This window comes from Electrophorus electricus, chromosome 13 (assembly GCF_013358815.1).
Source record: "Electrophorus electricus isolate fEleEle1 chromosome 13, fEleEle1.pri, whole genome shotgun sequence".
NCBI classification, from domain to species: domain Eukaryota; kingdom Metazoa; phylum Chordata; class Actinopteri; order Gymnotiformes; family Gymnotidae; genus Electrophorus; species Electrophorus electricus.
This window is the reverse complement of record NC_049547.1, coordinates 15,749,925-15,773,633: the sequence shown is the minus strand read 5'-3', so window position 1 is coordinate 15,773,633 and position 23,709 is coordinate 15,749,925. Positions and strand designations below refer to the sequence as shown.

Here is a 23,709-nt window from a genome sequence, read left to right as displayed (position 1 = left end):
GGAATTTCGCAAGGAACACACAACCCAAACTAGGAGTAATCTGGAATGGCCCGAGTCTCTGCAGCACAGACAGTGATCCACTCCTGGCACTCTTCAGGGATTTTCCAAGTTTTGCCAAGTTCCAAACCGGGGTGGCGTCCTACCTGAATTTGACAGCAAACAGCTGGTGTCAACCTGTAGCCTCTCTTTTGAAAATTAGTTGGTCAAAGTAGGGGAGGGAGACTTACTTAGACTTCTCCCACCGATGTCTTTTGTTCATGGAAATAATCCAGCCATTTCTAGTAGCTATGGTGCAGAAAGTTATGGCACAGTCTACTGACCTGGTCCCCTGAGTTAGCCTTAGCAGTTGTATCCTGCTGTTAGCAGGATACAACCTTAGTAGTTGTTCCCAAATGGCCGTAGTCCACTCTGGGCATTACCACATAGCAAGGAAGTCCAGAATGTTACCTTGGCAGAGACAGAGCTGTACGACACAGCACTACTTAGTGATTTGTGTGTGCCACTGTACTTCTCAGAAACAGCCATGAGCATTTCACAAATGCAGTAGATTGAGCTGGGTTCGCCTGTTCTGAAGATACCAGGTCTAAAGTCAATAAGGTAATGTGCTACTGCTCTGCTCCTGCTACTGAACCAGTTGTTTGAATACTAGCTCGACTCCTGCTACTGAACCAGGTGTTTGAATGCTAGCTCTGCTCCTGTTACACCACCAGGAGCTGTTCCTACTTACAGGTGGCTAATAATGAAATATTTCTTCAACACTTAATCATAGTGCCTGGTAGATTAATATACGATAATTAATTTTCTTATTTTCCCATATATTAAGTAACAGTATATGAAAATCACTTCCACCAGTTGCTGTGAAGTTCTGTGTCCCAATAGTATAACACCGGTCTCCTGAACTACCTATTGATATCCTTAAACCATGGACAATGTGTCACAAAATGAAGCCATGGCATAAAAGATTCTTCTAACAACAAAAGGAATTTTCCTACAGGGACACTCTTTCCTGGCTCTATTTGGAACAGTGTAGGTGGTGTAAAGAATGACATCTGTTTCCCTGTTTGTTTTTTTTAAAGAACTTGTTACAGAGTCTCTGTCTGCACATTAACAGCCACCTTACATTTATCAGATAACGGGTGCTGAACTTAAACACTTTGTTCTGTAGTAAAGGTGTTGTTACCTTTTGACTTAATTAGGCACTTGCATGGTATTGTAGAAATGTATACTCCTCAATATCCCCAATATTTACATATATTCATAATTACTTATGGATATAATGCTTAGTAAAAATGGGTTTTTGCAGTGAGCATAAGCCATGTATCCAATATCCCTATTATACCACTAGCAGGTCTCTAAAGGGTTGCATGTTGCTGAAGTAGCCCTGCCTGCGTGGTTGTGTTGTGACGTAACTGGAATGCCACGCTGCAGGGGCCAAGGGACTGGCAGCGACAAACATTTCCCACGCTGCATTGCTTGGGGGTGAGCTAGAGTGGGAGGGACAAGACAAGAAGGACTGGAACTCGGTGTGTATGTTGAAAGAACCAGTGTATGTGTGAGTGGTGCAGAACCAGTGTATGTGTGAGTGGTGCAGAACCAGTGTATGTGGGGGTGATGCAGAACCAGTGTATGTGGGGGTGGTGCAGAACCAGTGTATGTGTGGGTGGTGCAGAACCAGTGTATGTGTGAGTGGTGCAGAACCAGTGTATGTGTGAGTGGTGCAGAACCAGTGTATGTGTGAGTGGTGCAGAACCAGTGTGTGTGTGAGTGGTGCAGAACCAGTGTATGTGTGAGTGGTGCAGAACCAGTGTGTGTGTGAGTGGTGCAGAACCAGTGTGTGTGTGAGTGGTGCAGAACCAGTGTGTGTGTGAGTGGTGCAGAACCAGTGTATGTGGGGGTGGTGCAGAACCAGTGTATGTGGGGGTGGTGCAGAACCAGTGTATGTGTGAGTGGTGCAGAACCAGTGTATGTGTGAGTGTATGTGGGGGTGGTGCAGAACCAGTGTATGTGTGAGTGGTGCAGAACCAGTGTATGTGGGGGTGGTGCAGAACCAGTGTATGTGGGGGTGGTGCAGAACCAGTGTATGTGTGAGTGGTGCAGAACCAGTGTATGTGGGGGTGGTGCAGAACCAGTGTATGTGTGAGTGGTGCAGAACCAGTGTATGTGGGAGTGGTGCAGAACCAGTGTATGTTGGGGTGGTGCAGAACCAGTGTATGTGGGGGTGGTGCAGAACCAGTGTATGTGTGAGTGGTGCAGAAACAGTGTATGTGGGGGTGGTGCAGAACCAGTGTATGTGGGGGTGGTGCAGAACCAGTGTATGTGTGAGTGGTGCAGAACCAGTGTATGTGGAGGTGGTGCAGAACCAGTGTATGTGTGAGTGGTGCAGAACCAGTGTATGTGGGGGTGGTGCAGAACCAGTGTATGTGTGAGTGGTGCAGAACCAGTGTATGTGGGGGTGGTGCAGAACCAGTGTATGTTTGAGTGGTGCAGAACCAGTGTATGTGGGGGTGGTGCAGAACCAGTGTATGTGGGGGTGGTGCAGAACCAGTGTATGTGTGAGTGGTGCAGAACCAGTGTATGTGGGGGTGGTACAGAACCAGTGTATGTGGGGGTGGTGCAGAACCAATGTATGTGGGGGTGGTACAGAACCAGTGTATGTGGGGGTGGTGCAGAACCAGTGTATGTGGGGGTGGTGCAGAAGGCCTGTGCTTTTCTGTGATCACTCTTTTTGTACACTGTCTGCTGTGCTGGCCTCTTGAGTCTGCAGGGAGACCTCATATACCACCTGAGCTATGGGCCGAGTCAGTCGTGGGTGGCCAGCAAGATCATAAGACTGTGTGGCTATACATAGGGGTGTGTTCCCATACATGTGTCTACATTTGTTTATTTGTATATGACTAGTGAATTTGAAAGAGGGTTGTAACTGATGAATGACTGGGTACATTGCCAGTCATTGATGAACGACTGGGTACACTGGGTACATTTTTAGGGCTGTGTGTGTGTGTGTGTGTGTGTGTGTGTTTTGTAATGTACATAAGAAATGATGAATCGGGGCATTATATAAAAAAATCACATGGTCTAATAAACAGCAACACATAGTAAAATGAGACATGCAGGAACAGTTGTTTGAGACATATACAGGAACAATCTTTTGGAACATGTGCAGGAACAGTCGTTTGGGACATATACAGGAACAGTCTTTTGGGACATATACAGGAACAGTCATTTGGGACATATACAGGAACAGTCTTTTGGGACATATACAGGAACAGTCATTTGGGACATATACAGGAACAGTCTTTTGGGACATATACAGGAACGTTTGGTTATAGTTGGTTGTTTGATTATAGTATTGCTTTCCCTGTATTGCCCATGAACATGCTTTACTGCTTTTAAACACCCATCATGCAACTTTTCTGCCAGCTAGAGAAGTTCGATTCAGAGTTTAAGACACATTCAATATTTTGCTGGATCAGTGATGGATCATTTGGGCTATGGATCATTGACATAGTTAACGTTATTGATTAGAAAATAATGGATGTAAGGAGTGGATTTCCCATATTATTAAGAAGGTAATTTTCCGTTTGATAAAAAGTTGACTGAAAATAAATTTTAAAAGAAAAGAAAAAAGAAGTTTATATATTTTACCTGGACAAAATACCTTACCATACCCTCTTAATATGGTGGTGCACTATACATCTCAAAGTATGGGGTTAGTGTTCGTTTCCAGACATCGTTTCCAGACATGGTTTACAACTACTCTTGGACAAAATTTCAGTGTCAATGGTAAATCACCATTGGAAATTCTTTTTAGCCTTAATTTAGGATTAATAAAGGTCAGAGAAACTTACCAAAATGTAATTTAGTAACACATTTTATTTAATTAATTCTGTTAGTTCAGCACTACGGACAGCGCAGGGGTCGTTTTTATGCATAAGATGACGTATCAGTTACAAACAAACAGTAGCGGTATATCTATCTATCTAGATAGTTGCACACACACACACACACACACACACACACACACACACACACACATATATATATATATATATATATATATATATATATATATATATATATCGGTGTGTGTGTGTGTAATTACATATATGTATAATTATGCATACATGCTTATAAACGTTTGGTTTTGATGTGGCGATGCTGACGTATATTTTCAGTCATACAGCTTATGATCAAAACCGTGTGATACCGTATTCTTCCTCATGCACGCTTCCTCTTCGAGCCCCCCCGTTTTTCGGTCGATCCGCGCGACTTTTCTCCCAGGCTCCTCTGGCTCCGAGTGCACCTTTAAACGGAGAGTTTCCCACCGAGCGGAGGGCGGAGCCGCGCGCGAGTGTGTGAACGTCTCGTGACTGCCAGTCAGTCGCACGGAGCGCGCGGGTCTGTGTGATGTGGACTGCCACAGCGGGAAAGTGGAGCACGCGGAACCCTGCCACACGGGTAGACTCCTCTACACCACCGCTCATTCTCTCTTCTCGATGAACTAAACCCCAAAAAAAAAAAAAAAAACCTTTCAGGAATTTTTATTTACGCGGATTATTATTGCTTTGGGATATTGTGTGCGAAATATGAGGTTAGTCGTTCTTCCTTTCTGCCTACAGTTAATAAAGGTATAGCGGAGTATTAAATCCATCACTGATTTCCGTTATAAGTTGTGAACCCGGGCCGACTTCCCTCGACAGTCTCGTTGCTCTCACTGGAAATGTGGCGTGTTTCATTCCAGGCAGGCTACTGACACGAACCTTTACTTCAGGAATGGATTTTGAACGAAAGACAGAAAGCTTGTATCACGAGTTGCCCTCTCTCGGTAAACATGACCTGGCCATTTAAATTGTTGCCTCTGACTATGTATTCTTTCTAGGAGACCGCAGTAGTTGGCATTTTTCTCGGTAATTTCGGAGTGTCAAAAGTGGAACATCAACCGCTAATTTGCTTGCGAGTTCTTCGGTTTGTGAAAAGCGGAGGAACGGGCAAACCTCATGGCAAAATGATTTGCTGTTGTGTAACCGATTATAATTCCTCTGCACATTTAATTTAGGGTAGTTTTAAAATTGAAGGATTCTAAATTAAGAAAAGAGAAACTTGTAGAATGGAACAGACATGTCTGTGTGATGGTCTCTTGGGGCCAGCGTTTTTCTTAATGTGTAAAGTAGCTCTGAATAATGAATAAGGCTTCTCAGGTTTGTCTGTAGCAAGTCCATGCGGGGGGCATGTACAAATGCCACCAAACATAAACAGCACGCATGCCCACTTCAGGCGTGTCTACACAGTGGGTATGCTTTCTGCTTTAATACTTCTTATCCGTGATTGCACATTAATTAACACATAGTACATAGCAATATCTTTATTTTTCGTTTAATACAAATTTCCACGTTCACCACAATTTTGTTATTTTACCAACATTTGCCTAAATTTAACTTGCAATAGTACAATAAGGAACTGCTCTTCGATTCACGCTTGCTAAGCGCAGCTATTTTGCTGGTTTTCTTTTTTTTTGTAAGAGTATATACCATTAAATCAACCTATCAAGTATTAAACTTTACTCAGTTTATATTTTTTGTCTTTCTTAACTACGGTTAAATAAACGACGCAGATGATGTCTTTTCCTGATTGTTATCGAAATATTGAATATTATTGTAATATATTAAAACGTACACAAGTAAAATGTGTAATTGTATGTCAAAAATCTAAATTAATGGTATTGGCGAAATAAAATTGTGGCACTAATTAAGCATATATTCGTTAAATAACGAATCCTCGTGTTGTTTCGGAGCAAAGGCAAACGAATAAAGGTATATTATTATTATTATTATTATTATTATTATTATTTCTCAGTATATAGTAACAATATATTTTCTTGCACTTGAACTGCCCTGGAAATAATCTAGAATCGAACATAAATATTTTTATCTTAAATGTACTCGCTTGAGGTATTAGGGCCATCACCCTTAATCTCAGCAGGACGAACGAGGATTTTGATAAAATTGTATCTATGTTAGGACGAATATTTGTAATTCTAATACACGACATTTACAAAAAATCTGTCTTATGATAAAAGTGTGTAATTTGGGCAAAAATTGCACATCTCGACGCGCACGCGGCCTTACACCCTAATGTTGACGAACCGCCTTCCCCCCAAAGAATCCCCAGAAATGGCGGTAGTAAATGCGTTAATTTAATTTACCGTTATACGCCTAAAATTGTTTTTAAGTGTATATTCGATTCGCGACTTGTTAATTAATAGAAACGTGTACTACCTTTGATCTCTAAATATTTTAGCCAATACCTGTGTGTGTCTGTCTGTGTGTCCGTCTGTCTCTCTCTCTCTCTGTGTGTGTCTGTCTGTCTGTGTGCCTGTCTGTGTGTGTGTGTGTGTGTGTCTGCGTGGTGTGTGTGTGTGTGTGTCCGTTTATATTTGTGGTGCAGCGATTTAGTGACAACTTGCAATCCAGTTTGCGGCCTATTAGTAACGTAGTGTATTTTATGAAGGTTTTCTTTAGGCCTATCGATTTCTTATTCCTACATTATCATTTGTTTCTGAAAGCACTATTTATTCACTTGGATGAAGAGATTACGCTCATTTCTATGACGTGATGCGTTTATTATACGTAATTATTATACGTTATTAATTGTGAAGTGTAAGTTACGTGTTTATTCTGAATAAGCCTAGGCATTATTGTGCTCGGAATTCATGCATTTTATTATTGGAGATGCAAAAGAAAAATTAAGGTTGTTATTTTTAAAAACACAACATTTAAATGGTGATTCCAAAGTGTACTCTCCTGCGGATTTGATAATCCCCGTGACTGGTGCCGTTTGCGGTCATGGGCGCTGGTTGCCAGACTATTATCTAACCTGACACGTCAAGCAGAGACTGCCAAGTGCTCTAGAGGTAAATTGAGTTTTTTTTTCTAAAATACCATCGCATTTACAATTTTGACATTTAAACCATTTGAATAAGAATTGCCTTTGTATAAAGGTTTCACATTTTAGGCAAAGTTATATGCAATTTTTTTTTTAATATTCTGTTTTTTTTCCGTCTGTCTGTGAGTAAATTATGTGCAGTAGAAAAATATATAGCTCCTGTTTTTAAATAGTATTTGTGCCGTTCGTTATGTTTCCTATTGAAAAAGCTCGAATCCGAACACTAACTGTTTTAAGCCGACTATGTCGCAGAAAAAAAAAAAAAAAAAGGGTTTTTTGGGGGCGTTGTGTAATATATTGTAGGTGATGATTTAACCCGTTAAAAACGCAGGCTATCCAGCACACCGCAGTGTGACGTGATCATTGTGAAAAGATGCACCCGACATATTTCGCACCTTGTACCACAGCATAAGCGCAATAGTGGCATTGCTAATCCTCTGTTAATGATTTCGTGCTGATGGTGTTGTGTGCTGGTGGTTGTAGTGGCCGTGGTGGTGGAGGGGGCGGTTTGGAGGGTGATGATGTAATGCAGTATGTGGTTGGTGCAGAGGGGTCCGGCGAGTCTCCTCCGCCATGCCCTGCTCTGTGCTGCAGTGGCTCTAATGGCAGGGCTGGACGCATCGAGAGGCTCGCCAGGTGCGGCCAAGAGCCCCACGGCTGGCAGCCCGGAGCGGACACGCAGAGGACGGACGCTGATGTCATCCTTCCTGGCCCCGCAAGCCGTGCCCACGCCTCCTCTTCCCCCGTGCTTAGGCTGCAGCGGCGGGCATGTTGTACTCGGTAGCACCGTGCTGCTTCGCAGCCCTGAAATGGCGTGCGTCCTCCCCTCAACCCACCCACCCCCCCTTCGTCGGCCGCCGCGACCTCATCGGAGCGCCACAGACGACATTTTGTACTAGCACCTGCACTGTCATGGCACCCCTCAATCCAGGCACCTGCAGTAAAAATCAGCTTTGTGTGTCTGATGAATGGGCAGACGCACTGTCATTAACGCAGCTCGGATCCCACGTGTCCCCTCCCCTCCCCCTTATTGGCTTCAGAGGTGCATCCAAATGCATGTCCTTCTTTTCGGGGGCGGTGCATGGCGTCGTCAGCGGGGCGCAACGTTCACATATCAATGAGGACAATGATGTGTGCAGTTTAGTCTTTTCACCTCCCTCCTCCCCTGCCTGGGTGAAGGCCCCAGCTCCACAAAAAGAGCAAATTTGTGCGGACACGCACGTGCACACACAACGCACACACAACACACACACACACACAGGTTTTGAGATGTGGGTCCGAGCCAACATGGAGTATCTGTTACCAGCAGCGGATCTCCCTCTCCCGCCATACTCCTGCTGTGATAGCAGAGCAGGTAGCTGGCTCAGGCTGCATGCATTGTGCTCTGGCTCGGTGGAATTGTGTGGGCCACTAACACTATTGTTCTGCTGTAGTTCCAGCCTGTGCCTCTGGCAGGGACACAGGCAATATTAGATGCCTATTAGGTTACACCTCACATGTTGCCATGTAATTGGAGCCCATTCATTTTTGTGGACACGGTCTTCATGTTAAGAGGAACCCTACCTGCATTTGGACTGCCTGAAAGTCCTACTAAGTGGTGGTCAATGGCCAAATTTCTACTGTGCTAGTTAATTGTTAACTGCAGCTACAGGATTATAAGGTGATAGAAGATGTCCTATTCTACATCTATATCTAATTCAGCCTTTGTACAGAATAGAAATCATATTCCACTCATAAAAAAAACCCCCACTGCTTATGTTTCTTACTGCATTTTTTCAGCTCTAAAATTGATACTTCATTTTACTTTAAGGGATCAATCACCAATATAAAATTCTATATAACAAAACTTTTTACATTATTTTGTTTATTTATTGATGTTTTTAGGTATTTATTTATTTACATACAAACAGCAATAGACCTTTCACCCTCAGGGATAGTCAGATAATATTTTCAAGGATCCACACTTTGGGAAGATGCTGTATCTTATATTCATATGACAAAAATGACAGCAATATGAGCAATATGAGTACGTTATCACATACCCTGAACATGGGGGTGATTCTTTCATACATTCTGCATCCTGCACAGGGCCTTTAAGTCGTCCCCGCGTGGGGAAGATTGAATGTTGTAGACTTCTGGAGTTGGCATGGGAATAACTGAAGTACTTTACACCGATTATGGCCTACATGGCTAGAGTTATTGAAAGACATTTTCATTTGTCAGAAGAAAAACAGCTTCTTGGTTACAAGTATGTGTTTTACCAGTAATCACATTATTAGGGACAAGTAATAACAAATAACAAAATTTTAGCCTAAGCTGATATATTCTTTTTTAAAAAAAAATATAATTATAGGTTAAACTTGCAAAGATCACAAAACTATTTGAAATGCAATGCCTTTTTGTTTTGACAGCTAAAATCCTGGGGAAAAGGCCATATGGACTACGTGACTCACAAGGCAACATGAAGGTGGTTTCCCCAAAAATCAGAAGACTGAGCCCAGTGGGTACTGGCTGGATGTTTAAGAGCATGTGTTCAGTCTGAGACACATTTGAGAGGATAGCAGCTGCTCAGCAAGCACACCACCAAATTTGCTATCAATTTATTTGTGCCAGACAAAAAGATACAAAGAAAACCTGCAAAAAGCAAGCAAAAACTTTGTCACCTGACAAATGTTAGACTACTGTGCAATGTGATTGGCCTTATAACTGTTACTTAAGACTGTTCTCCCTCTTTACAGCCCTCCTTTCCATCTAGGATATTAATTGTTGTGTTGTTCATCTCTTTTTTTTCCTTTTTTTCCTTTTTGCAACACAAACTGGGATGTATTCTGGATATATGAACCTCTGAACCAAAGCTCTTCTCGATGGTTTCCTATTGTTCAGGATTATAACTCCCCATCTTCGGCACCTTCAAAATGACTCCTCTCAGATACCCAGTGCAGCTGCAGCTGCTGCTCAGCACCGTGCTCGGGCCCTGCCTGGGCCTGGAGTTTGCAGGGGCGAGAGGCCAGTGGGCACGCTATCTCCGCTGGGACGCCAGCACCCGAAGTGACCTCAGCTTCCAGTTCAAAACGGACGCGTCCACCGCCTTGATCTTGTACTTTGACGACGGAGGCCACTGTGACTTCCTGCAGTTGATGGTGGCGGAGGGCAGGCTGCAGCTCCGCTTCAGCATCGACTGTGCCGAGGCCACCGTGGTGTCGGACAAGCGGGTGAACGACAGCGTCTGGCACTTTGCCAGCCTGGGCAGGTACAATCTGAGGACCGTGCTGGGCGTGGATGGCCAGAGCAAGGCAGATGAGGTGCGGCCACGGAGGCAGTACATGAAGATCGTCAGCGACCTCTTCCTGGGTGGAGTCCCCCAGGACATTCGCACCTCAGCTCTGACCTTACCCGCAGCCAAAGACATGCCCACTTTTAAGGGAGTTATCAGGGACCTGAAGTATGGAAACAAGCAGCCCGTTCTGCTCAGCAGCCAGAAAGTGCGCATGAACATGGAGGGCATCTGTACCGAGAACCCATGTGAAAATGGAGGGCTCTGCTCTCTCGTGGATGGGGAACCATTATGTGACTGTTCCAAGACGGAGTACACTGGCCGGTTCTGCAGAGAAGGTAAAGCAATACAAATCCTTACCTTCATCCTGACAATACTGTATGCATTACATTACCGCACTACAGATATCTGCTTGTGATAGAAAAAACGCAAACAGGCCAAGGGTAATTTCTTCACTTTTCATTTAGAAACTGCGTCTAACCTCATCAACGGGTAGAGTGCTTTGAGCATTGTGTACCACTTGTGTTTCATTTCCTTTGAAGATTAATGTAATATTCTAAAATAGGAGTGTTCTGTTCCAGTGCCTTTGATTGATAGCTGTTCCTGTCACAGTATTAATTGAAGTAGAGTGTATTTGGTCCAGGTTAACGATGCATGTGCTAGATTCACAGATAACCATTCTCCTGAACCCCCTCTCCACACAATCACAAGATGGCAGGTGCCTTTCTCTCATTCTTTTGTGCTGAGGATTACAACCCTGATTGTCACAACATTCCCGTTCCTTTTGTTCCTTTCTTTTTCAACAAAAAATTGATTTTGATGAAATGCATTATGCTTTAATACATTTTTGGAAGGCCTGCATTTTCTTCTGCTCTGGAGGAGTAAGGTGCTCCGCTATAGGCCGGCTGCTCCGTGTAAGTCTTTTGCTGGCTGTGTTAGCCTGGATGTGAGACTGATGTTTTCTTATCAGTCGGTGTCTCTCCCCCCACCCCCGAAGTAGCCATTTTAGGTCCTCTGGGGAGTTTGAGGTGGCCATTTCACAGCTTTATGCTCTGCTGTTGTGTCGCGATAATAGAGAGTGAATTTGCTGAATGTATTCAGCTCTTACAAAGGAGATAATTTAGATGAAGAGTATTCATTTAAGACAGAGCTCCCACCCGATAGATCTTGCCTTACGCTCGAAGGTTTTTTATTGATATGCAATTGGGGAAATTACATTGATTGACTTTGGTTTTACTGACTTTGGTTACATTGTTTTGTGCATTTGTCTATTTTTCATGAAACCTTTGATTTGCAAGCATATATTATGTGTATAACTGCTAAAATAATTTTATGATGTTAGCACAAAAACAAAACCATGACTTTTAGGTTCTTCCCTAAAATGCCTTCAGATCCTGGTTAATGATCACTGCAAATCAAGGTACCTCAAGATATTTCTTTTTGACTCGGTATTTCCTGTTCTGTTGTTACTTTGCTGCTGAAGTTAAGCCAATCCTTTTACTACTACACAACTCTCTCTATTTGTGTGTGAAATGACTTCTATTTTGAAATACCTGAAACTGCACCTCAGTGGAAAGAGTCTGTTAGCGAATGATTAAAGGGAATGATTAAAAAGGAAGGGACTTGGCCAGCTCTCGAGACCTCCGACTTTTTTCTTAAAGATCCGAGCAACTCAGAGGGGTGGGTGATTAATGGGTGTGCCGTGCCATGTCGGTCATTCTCCCCCGCTGCAGACACAACTTCTCCAGCACCGCCTTCATTGTTAACTGTCACGAGCATGCGTTTCATTTGCACAGGTCTGCGTTTGTGTGTGTGAGCGCGTGCGCCTGTGTACGAAAGCTAGAGACAACGGCTTTTGTTTGGTCACTATCTGTGCAGAACAGTACTCCTGCAGAGATTATATCCAGGTCTGCTGCCGGTCAGCTATGGCAAACCAGCTGGTCTGAGGGGCCCTCAGCTCAGATTTATGGGTGGCACGCTGAGCAGAGTTTTAGTCTTGATTTAAAGGTGTTGTTCCTCTCCATCTTGTTTTCGCTGGTGGGGTCCTGCAGGCCACTGATAGGGGCCAAAGCCAGTAAAAGTAGCCGTGACGTCTCTGAAGTCCAAGAAACATTGCAGACAATCAGAAAAGTATAAATATCGTCATTTATGGGGCCAAGCACAGTTTATATGGATGCACAGGAGAGGGTGCACGTAAATGCTCTGCCCGAGCACCCGAGTCGTTCACACTGTAGCCTAAATACTATGCCACACGTCTCTCTGTTTTGAGAGCTTTTTTTCAGACGCATGACCTGACTAAATCTGGGACCGTTATGAATGACGATGAATTAAATATATAAATAGACGACTTTTTGCTCAGCAGAAATCTAGAAATCCCATGACCCAGTTCTAACTGAGCTTCGCTACCAGTAAATCTTAAGGCTCCAGAGCCTTTGGAACCTGAGGAAAACACCCTGAATCAGGTCCATATGGCTGCACTTAGTCAGCAGTGAAAAAAAAAAAAAAGAGCCTGTTATGTGTGTTGAAGAGGACACATTCCCTTCCAAGCGAAAAGGCACCAACAGGAACTTGACACTTCCCTCGCTGGACAGATGGCTAAAATGGCCTCGGAACTATTTGCTGTTGCTGTAGCGTATGTTCCTTGCTCAGTGGCAAGTGCGATAGCCACACCACTACATCATTTGCGTGTGCGTGTAATCTTTTTGCAGGCTTAGAATAACAAACATTTGGCTGCTAGACAAATGCTCAATCTGTCCTCCCATGTGGATGACTTTAGAATTAGTGCACTGGGTCTTATAGTTAATCCAGTCACTGTTCTGAAATCTACTCATATGTTTATCACACTTCTCATTTGTTTATCAAACTGCTCATATGTATTAATAAAAAGAATCATTAGAACCTAGGAAGAATCGAAGGACACTTTCTACACTTTATTTCTTTTAAAATGCACCATTTCAAGTAATACTGTTTTATTTATGCTTCAAAATTTCTCTCAAATTCTCTCAAATTTCTTTATACCCCTCACACTGGAGAGATCAAATGAACAACCTCAAACTTATTCAAATTAAATTTCATTAGAACCTCACAGTTTCAGCAACAAGCTGTTGACAGTTTTTGACAGAAGAAGCTGTCGATGTGTTCTATGTTTATAGATCCTGGTAAAAATGAACCCTCCCTTCAGTGATTTTTTCAGTGAAACTGGGTTAGCGGAGAAACTCAAGAACAGCTTGAGAAGAGGAAGCCACAGTAGACACGTGAGAGCAGGAGCCATTATCTGGACAGACGTCAGAAAACCAGGGCAAGATTAGGCTCCAGCTAAACCACATGGCCAGCAACACTGATCAAGTGCCTTGCCAGGCTGACCGGAACTCCCTGCCCTCCAGCTGTCTTAATACATCTTATCAGTGCCTTAATATCCAAGAGGCAGCGTGTTAACAAGCAGAGCTGACAGACACAGCCTTCTATGCTGTGACATGACCTGGAAATGAGGGATTCTGAGTCTACCACGGTAAGGCCAGCAAGCAGTCCAGGCAGCAAAACGAAACAGGATCCAACTGATTTTTAATATAGCTCTGATTGTGGTGAATTTAAACCACTTATTAACAATTGGCTCCATCAATGATTGGCTTTTTTTTTTTTCCTTTCTTTGCCACATTAATTGCTATTTGCTCCCTGACTCAAGCAAATATCACAGAGAGTGCAACTGCTCCAAAGTAACTTAAGATTGCCTTCCATTGATTTTTACATTATAATGTTAAAACTACAATGGAAATTCTTTAAAAAAAAATAGGCCTTAATTTAATCACTATTTAATCTGTCCTTAGCTTAATAACTATAAGAACAACTTTTTATTACTCTAAATCAAATAAAGTAACCGTGTATTGCTAATTTCTGTATTGAGAGCCCCCTTTTTTTTGGCTGGCCATGCAGTATCTCATCCGCTTGTTGTGGTTTAACAGCACGTTGATTGCCCCAGAGTTGCCCCCAGCCCTGTTCAGCCCTGTTCAGCCCTGCTGGGTGCTCATTTGGTTTGGGAGCAGAACAGAGCACATTACAGAGGTGAGTCCTGACTCTGCCAGAACATGCTGGCGTAGATGAGCAAAAAAAAAAGTGTCTGGAGCAATGGTGTGTGTCTGCAGTGCGAGAGGAGTCCAACAGGCCGGGAACGTGTGGACCGGCTCTCCGTACAAGCATTGGCACCTCGTAAATCCACGGCCCTCTCTACAGGGAGCAGGCGCCGGCCTGCTTGGATTTATGGCTCAGGTGTGGATGTGGGTTACAGGCAAGCGTGTGCGATGCGGGAGAGGGCGTAGATCTTTCGCTCTTCCTCTGTTTCTTCGGGTCAAACTCCCCTGACTTGGAGGGGCTCAGCGGGGGGCTTCCGGACATGCACGGGGCAGAACATGCCCCCCGTGCATGCTGGCAGGTGTGCTAGGGTTTGCATGATGGATTTCATGCAACGGTGATATGAGTGCACGCTAATGTTAGAAATCTTTTCTCCTTCTTGTTGTTTTTGTCTCTTTCCATTCCCTCCTCGCTGCTGTCGCTACACCAGAGGCCAACAACATCCCAGGTGAGTTTACCGAAGAAACGGTTCTGATTTTCATTCAGCAATGAAAAACTGCAAGAATATGATTTTTTTCTAACAGTTTAAAAATATATCTACAGGTCTGTTCTCTCTGCATATTTATAAATAATATTCTATAAAATATATTAGTATAGTTTTGATACATTTATTTCAGGTTATTAAATTTATGTTCCTGAAAGATTAATGCTTACTTCCGATGAATGTTAATACTTCATGTTTCGTTTTTGGAAAACTATAATGTCCAGCGTTGTACACCTGAGACACACCTGAGACACACCTGAGACACACCTGAGACACATCTCTTTCTGCATTTCTCTTTCCCTTCCCTCTCTCCTCAAAGGCCTGGCACACATGATGATGGCGGAACAAGGTATGCCTCTCGGTGCTCCCCCGACCTGGGCTTGTGGATGGGCTTTGTGCATGCTCAGCGTGCCCAATCTGTGTCTGCTGTGAATGAATCGGAGAGTAGCCGGTCGTAGACGAGGTCCACTGACGTGGCTCTGCTTTTTGTTTTGTTCTCTCCTGTTTGCGAACGCCTTCTCTTCTGTGGATGTCCTCCTCTTTCAACCCCTCCTCTGCTCCATCTCTCTAGCCAAGAGCAAAGGTACTGCATGCCCTTTTCCTCTTCTGTTGTGTGTCTGGCTTGAGAAGCAAAAGGTGCTTTTTGCTGTGTGGGGTTTTGTTTTTTGTTTTTGTATTTTGCATTATTTGGTAATGGCTGTCCACTGTGGGTGCCTGGATTATGTGAAAATTAAATGAGTTTTAATTGGATGCAAACAGGTAAAAGGCATCTTGCCTACATCAGTGAATAGACTGAAATACCCTGCTTGTCTTTCTGGTGGTCTTATGACAAATATATTTATGACTTAAATGTAAAGGTAAACCCTTAGACACTTGATTACAGTGTTTTGTGAGAGCCCACGATGTGAAATATCTGATAGGTTTCCGACTTGGGTGGTTTCCTGCTCTAGGAGTTTGACTTTTGCACTGTTATGTCTTGTGTTTTCATTTGTAACCGATGGCCAAACAGGTAAATGCGCCGAATACACTGAGAAATAACGGTGAGAACACAGGGGCTGAGACAGAGAAAGTGCGAAGAGAGGGGAACAGGTATTTTTAGTAAGTGCTCGGCCGCTCTCAGTCTATCTTTGGCTGGGTTCTCGGGAGGCTTCCATAGACGAGACCGATTTAGCCCTGGTCCGCATCTGCTGAGAGAGAGCCAGAAGTGCAGTCCCACTGCCTACGGTGTATCCCCTTTGAGCCCGGTCTAAGACACAGCAGATGCTAGGAGTGAGGAACCCCCAGTGGCCCTTCCGCTGTCCAGCAGTGACTGCTCGTACTGTACCTTTGGCATCCGTGATGTGGGGACGGAAGAAGATACAGTCCTTTTCCTCTGCGGCCTGAGCTCATGTACAGTCCCTGCCGCAGTTTTAAAAAAAGGGTTGTAAAATAGTCACCTTTTGAAGAATTAGTTTAATTTCACACTGAAGAAATGATAAAAAATCCAAGCTTTGATGGAGGTAAATTTACACTTGAGAAAAAAAGTCCCTCATCAAGAAAATTATTTTTAGCTAAACAACGTGTTAAAAAATTATTGAGACCCCGGCATTTAATACTTTGTACAACTTCCCTGGGCATCAGGTTGTTTTCAGTGTAGTCATCCTTATTTTTTATGACAAGCCTCACTTGTGTGGCTGTTGCCAAAAAGATCAACTTTCTTTTCATTTGGCCATAGAACACGGTTCAGTCAAAGTTCTAGTAGCATTTAGCAAACTCCAAGTGTTTGTTTGTGGTTTGGTAATAGGAAAGGCTTTTTCCTGGAATGTCTTCAAAATAATTTTTATAGCAATTCCCTGACTGATGAAGGTCAACATACTTTCCCCTGATGTAAATTGTATGTCTTTCCCAAGAGAGTCTGACTGTGCGACCTCATATATATATATATATATATACCCCACTAAAACAGTGCATCACATGTTACTGCTTGAAAGTTCTTAGTCACTCTTGTCAACTCAAAAAAAAGGCAAAAATGCTTCAGTTATATTTAGTTTCTAAGAATTTCTAGAGGTGCCAATAATTGTGGCACGTGTAGATTTTTTAAAAAATTATTTCTTGATGAGTGATTTTTTTTCTTCTCCGAAATAAATGTACTTCTATTTAAGGTTGGAATTTTCTTATTTTTTTCAGTGTGATATTAAATCAGTTCACCAAAAGATTAATTTTTATAACCATTTTTACTCATATTTATCAGTGGTCCCAATAATTGTGGAGAAGACTGTATATTATTTGAAGCCATCATTTAAGAGATTTTAGTGTCTGGTGAGTCATGTTTGTGTGCTGGATCGCTTGTCATTTGCGTCAGATTGACAGAGAAGCTTGGACTCTGTGTGCTTCGATAATTATCTGAGCTTTACAGACTGGACTTGATGGCATGTTTAGATAAACCAGCCGTAGCCCTCAAGGGCTCTGTGAACCTTTACAATGTGTGTGTGGGTGTGTGTGTGGGCTTGCGCACGAGCATATGCGTGTGTCTGTGTATGCATCTATATGCACTTCTCTGAGACAAAAGGAGCAATAGAGAGAGAGAGAGAAAGAGAGAGATAGAGATATAGAAAAAGAGACAGGGAGAGAGAGAGAGAGAGAGAGAGAGAGAGAGAGAGCGGCAGAGAAAGAGAGTGGTTTGGAACACAGTTAAAGTGCTAAGTCACGGTCCAGTCAGTGGGAAGGTGGCAGTCAGACACTACTGTAAATAAAAGCTGATGTATTAGCGCATATTTACCAGTGCTGCATCGGTGGCCCTGTCATATTGTAGTCTCGTCTCCACCACTGTCTGCCTCCTTCCGCCCGTGTCCTGTGTTAAATCCCTCTATGCGACTGGGAACATTATTACAAATCAGCCACGCTGTCTGCCTGAGTTAGGATGACGGGGGCTTCCAGTTAGGAAGCCATTTGCATTTCAGTAGCGCTGAACGCTGCTAAAAATGTTTATTCATCTTCAGTCACATTTCCTGTCTCAATCCACCCCCCACCCCCAGCCATCCTCACCTGTCAGTAGCTGTACACGACATCTCGGGAATCGCGAAACTTCCGTTCCTTCCTTTCAAGGCGTGTCCACTTTCTAAAACCTCTGCCTTCTAAAACTCTCAAAGCTTCCATGTAGTCTGTATTGTGTGGTGGTTTGATACCGGTATTCTATTATATAGTGGAAGTGGCGGCCGAATCACTGGCTGTTGAGAAAGCCTGCGGTTCACTGGTTTTAGTTTTGGTAGACCTTAGATCCTGTTTGAGGCTGGCCGCCTCACTCAGAGTGCTGATGTGCAATGGTCGAGAACATGTAGCCTATTGATCCGAGTGGGCAGCTCTGCTCGAACAGCACACTCTTTACTCTGCACTATCCAGTGCCTCTCAATCTGATCTCTCACCATCACCATCATCTTCTTCTTCTTCTTCTTCTTCCTGTTCTTCTTCTCCTCTCAAGTCTCATTTTTAACTCTCTTTTCATCTCTGGTTGTCTGACTGTTTACCTGTTACACTCTGTTTCTCTGCTTATGTAAATCACACAGAACTGTAAGAAGTGTGTTTGTTGGGACTAGGAAACAAACTCCCTTAATTTATCTGGGGAAGCAGCTTGAAGGTTTATTTCTGCGCTTTTCTTGTTCGTGCTTCTTTTGTTTGCCACCTTACCCTCAGCTGTCTGCAAAGCTGACAACACACATAAATGGCCGTGCTGCTTATTAAGGTCGGAAGTGATGTTCTCAGGTCTGTTTTCGATCAGTTCATTGCATACCAAATTCAAAAAGTCATTCATCAGTTAACAAAGTGTAAACGGAGATCCAGTGATCTCCTTTCTGTTTGCCTGTTCCTTTGCTGGTGGTGGACCCCAGAGGTCTCACTGTGGTCTCAACGAGCGTGAAAGTGTTTGATAGATGTTTTTCCATGCAGGGAAGCAGTGACGTTGCTGATCTATTAGAGAGTGGTGTAGGTGAAAACATTGTTTAGGCGGGTGGGGAGGAAGGAAACAGTGGATCATGGTAGAAGGATGAACTCACATGTGAGATAATGAATTTCAGACATTATGCAAATAGTATGCTAATTATCTAATCAGATTTGATTCCATTAGGGATGTGCCCAGCTTGCTTACCTTGAGGAGGTCCTGATAATCAAACACTGATCATCTCTCTCTCTCTCTCTCTTTCTCTCTCTCTCTCTATCTATCTATCTATCTATCTATCTATCTATCTATCTATCTATCTATCTATCTATCTATCTATCTCTGAGGGAGCAAAACTGTAACTGGGTATTTTGTCCAGGACATATTTTTTAAATAAATCAAATGTCTTAAAATGAAATGAACGATTTAGGATAACATTTAAGATATCTGCAAACCAGTGGTTGGTTCTCCCAAGCTCCCTGACACCACCTGTGCCTGTTTTCAGTTCATCCACTCCTTAACTCACCCATGCTCCTTCTTTTCAGAGTTTTGCAAAGTTTCACGAGTGCTTACCAGCATGTTCCTAAGTATTCTTCCGATGCCCACTACAATAATCTTTATCCTACGTATTCCTGGTGGTCGATGGTGGATTTGCTTGCGCTAGCCCTATCTACCTGCTTCCTTTGCCATCCTGTTCATTTTAACTGTCATTCTTGGACAAGCCCCAATAAAACTGCTCTGCTGGCTTCTCCTCCCACATGTTGCAGACTGCTAGCTGCACGATATCGAATTCAGACAGCACACCCCGCCAAACCACCCGCTCTTACTTTCTACTCTTCAATTACGCCACAGTGCTGATAGTCTGCACGTCTAAAGCAGAACAAAGTTAAGCATCTGCGGTATTTTTACCACAGATACATTGTTCCCCATCGGACCCGCCAGATATGTGTCAAGTGCTCCGATCCCCCTCCCTCTTAATGCCGGCGTGCCCGCATCCATTAGCATGGTTGCTGGAGACTTTGTCGCCGCCCTGCTGAAGCGAGCGCTCCCCGAGCGGGAGACTGCAAGCGGAGCGTGCGAGACCGAGATAATGAAATCTTCATCACATGTTTGGGAAGCCTGTAATTCCATTTGCTCTCCTAAGCCCAGACTGGCTTTGTTTTCCCCGTCACTCACCGAACGGGGGGCCGTGGAGGTGGCAACCTGCCAAACCACACAGGGTGAGTGGTACACACACACACACACACACACACACACACACACACACACAGAAGAGTGGTTTGGAATGAACTGTGCGTTGTGCTAAAGAAGTCTGAATGTCTGAGTAGATATAGCAACCGTCCAGTGTCTGGTGAAGGTTGTATGTGACCTGTGTCTTATGTGGTGTGATGAGTGTGGTTGTGTGTTTCATGCCTCAGCGTCTGGACTCATCAGTACAGGGGCAGTTCTTGAGAGGGCCTGATTGAGCAGTGGCGCGAGACCTCTGCTGATCAGCAAAGTGACGGCTCCACTCCTTTAATCAGGGCTGGCCATGCTGGGTGCCCTTCAGTGGAATTACCTCATCACTGCACTTTCTGTGCTCCCTGCTCCTCGCCTTCTGTAACCGAGATGACAGGAGTACTACCCCCCAGCCAACCAAAACTTGCCTCCCAACCCCATAAAACTCTATTCACTTTGCCCCCCCCCCCCCACTCACCCACATTTATAACCCACACACATGCTCCCCCTTCCCGAAAACAGTCGAGCTCCTAATTGCCTCCATTTCCCCAAGTCACACCTGACAAATTCAGCTACTGTACACAACGATTTCTTTTATGTTCCCACAGGGAACAAGTGCCATTTGATTATGACTAAATGTGATTATTGTCCTCCCTTCTGACTGTAATGCAGCAGTCTTTTGTCTCAGAGGACTGGGGAACCTCCCTGATTGCAAGGGGCTGCTTTGACTTGAAAGCTGCCAGATGAACAGCAAACTGATAATTATTGGCTCAAATAGGCAATCACCAGGCCGAGCGTGCTGAACCAATCAAAAGTCCTGCGCAATTTAAATTTGGTGGTCGGATAACCTTTTCCAGGAAGGGTTTCGCAACCAGTACACAATGAAGCCTCAAAAGCAGATGATGATAGACACTGCCAGACTGCAGAGGGTCAAATGTCATTTGAAATGCATTACTATACTTCGCATCGGGGAATATGCACTATACATGCCATTTAGGGGAACATGCAATAACTTTTGACTATGATATGTGCACATAGCTGACGATGTATCTATTTATAGGCAATGTAGTCATGCGCTGTCATTAGACAGTGCCTTTGCCCAGTGTTAACAGCACTTCTGGAGTAGAAGACACTGCGGCTTTCATGCAAAACCACTTCAATCAGCAAAACCTACCACTTAATTCTAGAGGAGAGGCGAAAGGAGACAGACAGGGTGGCGGAAGGGAAGGAGAGCGGAATGAGCGATGTAGAGCGCCGGCGAGGAAGATCAGGATCGTACCCAGCTGATGAATCACTCGAGAGAACGTTGGCAAGCGCCATTTTTATAGGCGCCAGTATTGCATGTGCACAGATTCATTTGGATTTAACCCGCGGCGTTTACTCGGATCTGTTAAACCTCAGATGACCCCTCAATGTTTGGTTTTCCATCCACTTTGATTGTTTTAAAAGAAAAGCAAGCAAATCCAAAATAGCTCGCCTGAAAGAAGGGGAAGAGCGTGCTTCCTGTGCCACTGCTGCGTAAACGCGCCCTTTTTCGCAACATGTCTATAAACTGATTGCTCTCTGCTGAGAGACAATGACTTGTGTTACAAACAAGAATGTGAAAGCAGTGATAGGGTTCCTTTTTCTGTCCTGAAAGGTAAAATAAAACTAGCACCTTAGTGCCACTTGAGTGATAGTTGTCGTTTGAAAAATGTCATGTTTCCGTAATGGGAATTGAGTCAGGAATGACACTACTTGTCACCCATGCACTAAGAGCTGGGAAGATACTTCATGAGATTTTCTGGTTTCTACACAAAACAGTCAAAAATCAGAGTGAGAAATGGAATAAATGCGCTTATTTATAAACCATGTTTTAGAGGTGACAGTTATTTGTGTAGCTATGGAATTCTTATTTCCCATGCTTATTTCATTTAAAATGTATTTAAAGTCTGTCGGTACAGAAAATTCAGTTTAAAACATCTTATCTCCATAAATCCTCTTGATCAAGTCCAGTGGAACTTTACCTTAATATTATTTGCCCTTATGCAACAATGGCAAACATTTTTAAATGGCAGGTTCATTTGGTGCCTATTAGCCTGGGGTTTGGTGTTGGTGTCCGTGGTGCCGGGCTGAGGTCAGGGAGTGCTGTGGACTGTTCTGTAATTGCAGCGTTGGACGTGAGCAGAGGTTACCATATGGTGGCTGGAAATGCTTCATTTGATCCTCATTATTCTCTGTGAAGGGGACACAACAAAGCACTTTCATCTCCATAGCCATGCGTTAATTGTGACACAAATGAAATGAGCATATTTAGGCCCTTGTAATGATGATTGATTCTGGGTCATTTGGGATCATGATTGTTTGTGCAGGCTTGGAAGTCAGGACTTGTGTTTGTGAACCACAGTAGAGACAGAGGAAGACATGCTACATGGATATGTTTTGGGTTCTTTATTTAACACCTCTTAGTTCAAACCAAGGGGAGTTGTGAAATATACGGTTCATATTGATGTGTTAAAGTAATATGAATCTTTATCTGTAGAACATCTGTATGTTTTGATGAGTGGTCATAGTGCTTGAAGAAGTCTAGAGACTGTTGTGGCCTTTGTCTTCGGTGCGGCAGGGCAGTGTCTATGTTTATGGTGCTGAAAACATGATAGGATTTTCAAGAACCCCTCTGGTGTCAAAGAATGAAAGGGTTGAATGTAACACCAACAAAGACTGCTGTACCGGGCCAATTTGGAGTTATTTCTGCATGGAGTTTTTGTTTTGCCTTTTAATTCTGATGTAAGTTGACTTCAACCCTCACAGATGATAGGGGTTCCCAGTTATGAAACCTATTCTTCTTGGTCAGTGTGTTACTCACATCATCTATAAATAATACTCTGTAAATGAATAAACTCAGTGTTTTGTCCAGGGCATTAACGTTCAGTGCCTTAAATTCCATGACTAGATGATTGTGTGTGTGTGTGTGTGTGTGTGTGTGTGTGTGTGTGTATGTATGTGTGTGTATGTGTGTACATTTTCAGGCCAAAAATTGGCTCGCTACTATCTATCTGTCTGTCTGTCTGTCTGTCTGTCTGTCTGTCTGTCTGTCTGTCTGTCTGTCTGTCTGTCTGTCTGTGCGAGTGTGAGTGTGTGCCTGTACGTGTGTGCGCATGTGTATATGAAAATTGGTGATTGGTTAGAGTGCTCTTTTTCATATTGCATGCATTTGCATATCTGTCTTACAAAGTATTAAAATAACACTAATCAAATGCTATATTAATGATGTTTTATGATATAGGTTGTGTTTATATGTGCGTATGTGTGAGTGAAGGCTTAATTCTGTGAGTAACTGATACCCCTTTCAAGCATAAAATGGCTGCTGTGGTGAGCCCCCCCCCCCGTATGCGTGGCGTTTGAAGTCTGCTTGGTTTGAGCCGGGCTAAACGAGACCGTAGTGGACATCCGTGTAGCCTGCCACATGCTCCTGTTCATGCAGGGCAGCCCAGACTTCACCCTAGCTCGAGGAAGCACCTTGTGATGTTTGATGCTCTTTCTGCTCTTTTTCACTTCCACATGTAGGCAAAAGGCACTGAGTCAGCGTAGTGACTCACACCCCCCCATTATTGAACGCTTGCACACACTTAGCGTTAGCATTTAGCCTTTTCAAACGCTTTTCACAGTACTACTTAAGGGCTAATAATGACCTTTAGAATCAAGGCTGGGGTGAAGCAGGTGCATGCTTTTAAGGGCTTATATGAAATTATTCACCTGAAAAGTCTTTTTAGCGAT

At 43.5% G+C, this 23,709-nt stretch overlaps 1 protein-coding gene across 35 annotated transcripts in view; it reads left to right on the top strand.

Annotated features, from left to right (window-relative positions):
- The first annotated feature begins 4,393 nt into the window (after positions 1–4,393).
- The window catches only part of nrxn3a (neurexin 3a), a 254,250-nt gene continuing 234,934 nt past the window's right edge, over positions 4,394–23,709 (top strand). For 24 of the 35 annotated variants that reach the window (XR_004776805.1, XR_003410078.2, XR_003410077.2 and 21 more), the window contains exons 1-5: positions 4,395–4,591; positions 9,354–10,554; positions 14,772–14,789; positions 15,145–15,174; positions 15,397–15,408. Coding sequence is in view for 32 of the 35 variants with exons in the window: in XM_027001511.2 (XP_026857312.2) it covers positions 9,858–10,554; positions 14,772–14,789; positions 15,145–15,174; positions 15,397–15,408 (757 nt within the window). In the remaining 3 variants the exon portion in view is untranslated. Of the gene's footprint in view, positions 4,592–6,827; positions 6,911–9,353; positions 10,555–14,771; positions 14,790–15,144; positions 15,175–15,396; positions 15,409–23,709 lie in introns of those variants that run through there. The other 11 variants (XM_035533168.1, XM_027001500.2, XM_035533167.1 and 8 more) reach the window with 7 other exon arrangements.